At 39.8% G+C, this 6,956-nt stretch overlaps 1 protein-coding gene across 1 annotated transcript; it reads left to right on the plus strand.

Annotated features, from left to right (window-relative positions):
* The first annotated feature begins 5,618 nt into the window (after window positions 1-5,618).
* Window positions 5,619-6,683, plus strand: tpbgl (trophoblast glycoprotein like). The gene has a single exon (XM_028467258.1). It carries the CDS (start codon window positions 5,619-5,621, stop codon window positions 6,663-6,665), a length of 1,047 nt encoding a protein of 348 aa, XP_028323059.1. The 3' UTR covers window positions 6,666-6,683.
* The last annotated feature ends 273 nt before the right edge of the window (window positions 6,684-6,956 follow it).

Below are 6,956 nucleotides of genomic sequence, written 5' to 3' on the forward strand. Positions count from 1 at the left end.
CATGTGTATGAAGCCCTAATAGCACTTTATGATGTTTAAAGCACAGACAAGTTGATTTAGCGTAACATGGGCCCTTTAAAGTCTTCACGCAAAATCTTATACGGACTTTGAGATTCTTGCCGGGGGGCCAAAAAAAAAAAAATGAATTAAATATATAGACCATCTCGAGATTTTTACATTATTGTATATGTGTGTAACATATACAATATTGTAAAAATGATTAGTAACATAATTGATCATGTTGACTACAAATCTTTTCATCCACACGTTGTTTTATGTTGTAAATTCATGATCAAATCAAGATGGCAGCCGCTTTCGGCTTCATTTTTGCTGCAGTACCATACATGAACTGTTGGATGCAGTGTTGCTTCACCATTTACATTGTGAAGAATTGTGTAACAGAAGAAGAACCAACCTAAAGTCTCAAAATTTTGGGACCTTTGGACTGAAAATAAATACTAGTATTTTTTTAAAATAACACCAAAAATAATTCAAATATTTTATACAGTCACTGTGTTTTAAGGCACTTAAAATATGTGTATATTATGTACATTATAATAAAAATTGTATTAACTCTGTGATCACTGAGTGCCCTTGTTATTAATGGTATAGAATAAAGAGTCTCACATGTTTACGTGCCTGAATAAAGTGTTTCTATGAGCCACACAAGTTTAAGAAAAAATATGAGATTTATGCTTCAATCAAAGCTGCAGATGATGCACATTCTATTTTTGACAACACACACCCACACAAAAATGCACACAAAGAACTAAATCGCATGCGTCTTATCTCCAAGACAGATTTCTTTTCTCATGTTTTCTTTTCCCTGTAAAAGTTTAGGTTGAAACTTTTACAGTTTTCCCCCTTAGCTGATGGAAATATGACTATACAGAAAATACAGAGATTCTGTTGATGTGAGATCCAAGCACCCAAAATCCACTGATACCATCTGTCCTGAAATACCCTCTCAGTTGGGGTTTTAAGTGATGCAAGTGTGCTTGTTGACTCCTTCACTTAGGGTTATGTTGGATTGTGATTAATCATGAATGAGTCCAACATGTGTCAGTCATGTGCCAGCTGGAGGGAGGACGAGGCTCATTAAAACAAGGTTAATGAATAACGAATGCTATATTAAACTGTGAGAGTGGAATTTAAATGCACCAACAGTTTGCAGATCTTAAATTGATAATTGTTCACACTTCACACGTGGGAATCCAATCAAACATGCACGGAGTCGAGTGTAATATTGGCATCCGTACAGCGTCGCTAGCAAAGTAGCACAAGCACCAGACCTGTCACATTTAATGACACACCTGAGAAAAGGAGGGAAATCTCAATTTCCAAGGTCATTGGTCACACACACACACATGTTTATAACAGGAGATGGGGTTTACCACACTTGTATAAATACCAAATTCAGCATCAAATTAAGTAGCGGGTGATCTCAAGTGGGCCACAGATTTTACGCATGAAAACAAGTAATTTCAACATAAAATATAAAATACATAAGAAACCTGCATTATCCAAACAATAAGTGATAGATATCACTCCCAAAAGAATCTTCACTTGAAATTTCTTTAATTTTGTGACACATTTCACTTAATTCTTGCAAAAAACTAAAATTATCCTCAAATTATTATATATTTTCTTTAATTAAGTTTTTTTCCAACAGTTTAACATTATAAATGATTGCAATCATGCGATATAAGCACTGGGAGTATTGAGTTTCATTTACAAAATGATTCATGTTTTCTCTGTATTTTTTACTTTCTTAAGTGGGCCGAACTGGATTCTCCAAAGGGCTGGATTTTGCCCCCGGGCCATGAGTTTGACACATGTGCTCTAACACAACAGCCTGCACAGGCAGATAGAGCGGACGCTTGTGAAGCAGATGAATAGGAAGACATCCTTGTTTGTTTGGGGGAAGAAATACTACTCCATATGCCATAAGAGGAGAAAAAACCCTGACATTAATACGACCCTTTGTGCTTATCAGGGGCAGCAGCAGCAGCAGTAAGGCTACTCTATCTATCCTCCACCAATTCTTGTTGACTTTCTGTCACTGTTTCTTGTTTTGTTCCTTTCACAGTACCTATATTTACCTACCCACTAAACTCATTAATGTCCATCCACCCCTGACGGAGTGCTCTTAGGCATGATATTAAAGTGCAATCAGCCAAAGACAAAATGTCTCGTGGTGTCTGGACTCAACATCAATAAACGGCATGTTATTTTGAGAAATATCCTCACTTGTGTGCTACAAATGAAATAAGGTGCGTGTGCCTTTCTTATTCTGGAAAGAATTCCCACTAACATGACATTTTTTTTTAGACAAATGGAAAATGGTTTCTCCGGTTTTGCTGTAGAGGAAATTGCCCTGCTGAGATTCATGAACCAGAGAATGAATTCAATGAAGCCGTGCTGCTGTTGCTCATAGGGCACCAATCCCAGCCGGTTGGACAAAATCAAATGTGAGTGCTAAAAACTATCCAGCTTAATCTATATCAGCCGGTCGCTGTAGAGCCAGTATGATGCAGTGAAAGCAGCCCACACTGAAAGTAATGCTGGACACTCTGTCAATCATCTGCACAGGAAAAAAAAAAAAAAAAGCATGTTGAGTGACAGACTGCGTTGTCCATGTCAACCAACACATCAGACAGCTTTACTCATCAGTTAGGACGACTAAATGTACATAACAGAAAACTGAGGAAAGTAGGACTCAAATACAGAGGAGGATGGTTTTAAAATATCAAACTGTATAAAACACAAACCAATACCTTGCATTTCTTTGAGCTGTTTAAATCACAAAGTCATAGTCACCTTGGATAAGTTACCCTTGTTCTATTGGCCTTGAAAGCTCCAGTAAACCTGGACCAGCCATTGCATTATAAATCCTGTTAGGAAGTATTGTGTGGGCTCAAATTACTGTTTTTTTTTTTTTTTTTTTCAGCAAAAAAAAAAACCAAACAACCCCCAAAAACAACATAAATTCTTCTTAAATGTAGTTCAATCTTTTTTCTGTCAAACAACTATACACAGTATAGGAGCTATCCATGGTACTGACCACTGGGTTGGATTGTATTTCCAAAACCTCATATTGGGAAATGACATTAAAGAAAAATAAGTGTTTGTTGTTGTGTTGCTCTGAACTAATCCTTACCCCAGGGTTTTTCAACCCTGGTGTCGTGGACCCATGTGAGGTCATCTGGGATTAAAATGAGGTCGCCTGAAATTACTATTTTTGGTAAAATTGGTCAATATTTTTATTATTTTTCAAATAACATCACACACATTATCAAACAACTGTATTCTGTACTTAAATTTTCTCAAAGACAAATCTCGTTAAAATAAAATGCAGTATGAAAATATCTGAGATGGTGCATATTGTTACTCTATTTGTAACACAGTATAACAAACATGATCGAAACGTAATTATAAAAGGAAAAAAAAAGTCTCTGGGGTTGCCAGAACTGTGATTAAAAAATGGGGTTACGACGTGAAAAAAGATTGGGAAGCTCTGCCTTATTATTGATTATGCTTAAATCTGTCTTTTGATATTATTGATACTATTCTCTGAACTCTTTGACTAACTGATAACCCTTTAGCTATGGACTACATAAATGGACAGGCTTCAAGGGACTACTGTATCCATAATTAGACTCAAAGTTAAGTTGTGCACCTTTTCTTCTTTCTGGCTTTGTGCAATCAGAGATTGTAATTATAAGCTGTTTTAGCCACTTTCTATTATTAAGGCTAATCCAGGAAGTTCTAGTATTCTTTGTAAACTATTATAGTAAACACCCTATTATAGGGGTATTTTATTATATCCCTTTATTATAGACACTCAAAGCGCTTTATATTGATGCGCATTATTCTTGCACACACAGTGGTGATAAGCTACTATTGTAGCCACAGCTGCCCTGGGGCAGACTGACAGAGGCGAGGCTGCCATGGTGCACCATAGGTCCCTCCGACCACCACTCACACACCACATTCATACTAGGCAATGTGGGTAAGGTGCCTTGCCAAGGACACAACGACAATGACTTAGCTAAAGCAGGATTCAAACCCCCAACCCTTCAGATCATAGACGACCTTCTCTACCACTGATTGGTCGCCCCGTGGTGACATATACTGTTGAATGTATTTGAAAATGACCAAATGCCAGGACTTTTTATTTCCCAATGTGATTAAAATAGTAAAATATTATGTTTTCCTAGACCTGGGCAATATATCAACTTTTCTATTTTTGCAATATAGAAACTTGTAATTTCGCCTGTATCAATATATTTTCATTTTATAGCTTATTTTGTATTAAAATGTTAGTTTTAGCTGTTGCTGCTTTTGTTACTTATCAGAACAGCATGAAAATCCCAGTTTGATTATTGCTAAGTGTGTACTAACCCAGATCTTCCACTAACAAGCCACATTAAAAAACTCATGTAGTGTATTAATGCACTTAACATTTTGATGTTAAAAGGTTTATACTCTTCTGAACCAAGGTTAACAGTTTTAACACATGTTAAGTCAGGTATGTCCTCACAGCAAACTTGAGAGGCCTTCATTCTTGTGTAAAGTGTACCATGAGATTCCAGAGAATGAGGCCCAGTGTGTTATATCAAAAATGGATGTAGTAATATCCTCACGTTTCTAGAACACACGTCTTCTGTTGCATCTGTTTTACATTTAAGCTGGTTTACATTTAAGTCTGAGGGGCACCAGGCACAGAGGGCCCCCATTATCGAATTAGTGATAGGTTGTTTTTCTCCAATCTATTGCAAAGACAGAACCATTGTTCTCCGATGTATGAACTAATGTTAAAGAAGAAAAGCAGATGTCGGATGACGTATCACTGAAGTATATGCATGGCACCTGTTGCCTGGGCGTGCTTCAGAGCTGCTTTCAACCTTGCATTCTCTGAACAAGCCATGGCATCATATCTGACATTTTCATCATGTAATAAATATTGTATTTATATCACAGATATGTCAGCTGAGAATTATTCACATCAACATTTAGATAAAGGAAAATCCACAACACTCACTCACACATGCTGTCCCTTAGAAGATAAAAAGCCTAAAGTGCAGCCGTTTGTTAATAAATGTACCTGTGAGCAAATTTAAACTAGAATTGTCTTATCTTATAGCGCCATTTTGAGAGAAAATATTGAGATGTGAATTCTGGTCTATATTGCAAAGCCATATTTTTCCTGTAAATGACTTGCATAAAGGTGAATGGCTATTAGCGTTAAAAAAAAAATTTTTTAAAAAAATAAAAGGTTTGCTTTAAATAACTTTCTAGGATTCCTGAGCTTGAGTCAAGTCCCTTTTCAAATAAAAGCCAATTAATTATGAATGAAGTGACTTCAAGTCTCTCTCTCCCTCTCTCTAGTATATACTAGCACTAATAGTCTGAGGATGTGCAGCTTCCCTCTCTCCCTCCTGCTGCTGCTCCTGTGGCCGCTCTGATGCGTCCTCTCCGCGCACAAAGCGCTGCGCTGCTGTCCACACCACGGGGTGAAGATGGATACAAAGTCTCTACTTTTCTGACAGTTGGAAGGAGCGGGCGATGCCGGGCTGATTCCATCTAAGGCTGATTTGAAACAAAGTGCGGAAGAAATGTGGGCTCGGCTGGGATCCACCTGTGCAGGTTGGAGACGCTGCTTTTACGCAGCGCTGCTGTTCCTCTCTCTGTCTTCGGTCAGAACTGACGACGCGTGTCCGCCGTCGTGCGTCTGTGCCCTGGACTCTGGGACCGTGAGCTGTCAGGACGGGTCAGGGTCAGACACCGGGATACCCGCGGACATCCCGCTGTGGACGTCCGCTTTTATTCTCCAAAGAAGGAACATTTCAACTTTGAAGCGCGGTGCGTTCATGACCAACGAGACTGAGTTGGACATGAAGACGCTGTCGCTTCCCTATAATGGGATCCGGGTCATTGAACCCTACGCGTTCCTGGGGCTTCCCCGGCTACACGTGCTGGATCTGAGCCACAACCATCTGGAGTGTGTGTCGGGCAGAGCTTTCCACGGCCTCCCTGAGCTACGCTCCCTGTACCTGAACTCAACAGTCCTGCCTCAGGGCGCAGCGCAGCTCACTACTGCGCTCAGTGCGCAAAGTCTGCGCAACCTGCTCAGACTGGATTTGGCTGGGAACCAGTTAAAGTCCATCCCCCTCCTGAGGTTGGACATCTACAATCTCCATGCGCTAGTGTTGGTGAATAACTCCATAGAAAGCATTGGGAAGGAAAACATCACCAGTTTGTACCAACAAAGGCACATACGAGTCTATATTTCCCATAATCCATTTCGTTGTACCTGTGAACTGGAGGCCTTCTACTACTGGTTGAGGAACTCTTCCCAGTGTCAAGATGCAGGACAACTGGTTTGCAGTGAGCCAGAGGCCAAAAGGGGGATTCGTGTGGAGAAGCTCAGAGGAGAGGACGTGGATTGTATGAACGAGAACCTTGAAGCGGTTTCCTATGTCTTCCTGGGCATAGTGTTGGCTCTGATTGGGGTGGTGTTTCTCATGGTGCTCTATCTCAACCGAGGAGGCATCAAACGATGGCTGAACAACATCAGAGAGGCGTGCCGAGACCAGATGGAGGTCTACCACTATCGTTACGAGCAGGACTCGGACCCAAGACTGGCCAATGTGGCTGTGTGAACGAATCAACAGACGGGTTGGGAGGTTATATGACCATTAGAACTGCTTCATCCATAGTTTTTTATGAAGCAGTTTTAGTATTTTCAGCAACTGACCTTTAAGCTACAAGACAGTCTGTTTATATGCACAGAGCCAAAGGCAGAAAACAGGTTCCCTTTGCACACTGACCTCTCTGCTGTCGCATAATAATACTGTATTTAATTGTTTCATAACGACAAGATGCTTGTGAGGAATTATCTCTGCAGTTTGATGGACACAAAGTACTTTTTTTACCAAATCTGAGCTGGAGCC

This window comes from Gouania willdenowi, chromosome 14 (assembly GCF_900634775.1).
Source record: "Gouania willdenowi chromosome 14, fGouWil2.1, whole genome shotgun sequence".
NCBI classification, from domain to species: Eukaryota; Metazoa; Chordata; class Actinopteri; order Blenniiformes; family Gobiesocidae; genus Gouania; species Gouania willdenowi.

Excerpts from the sequence above, each read along its gene's own strand:
- tpbgl (XM_028467258.1), top strand. The coding sequence starts at position 5,619 with ATGTGGGCTCGGCTGGGATCCACCTGTGCAGGTTGGAGACGCTGCTTT.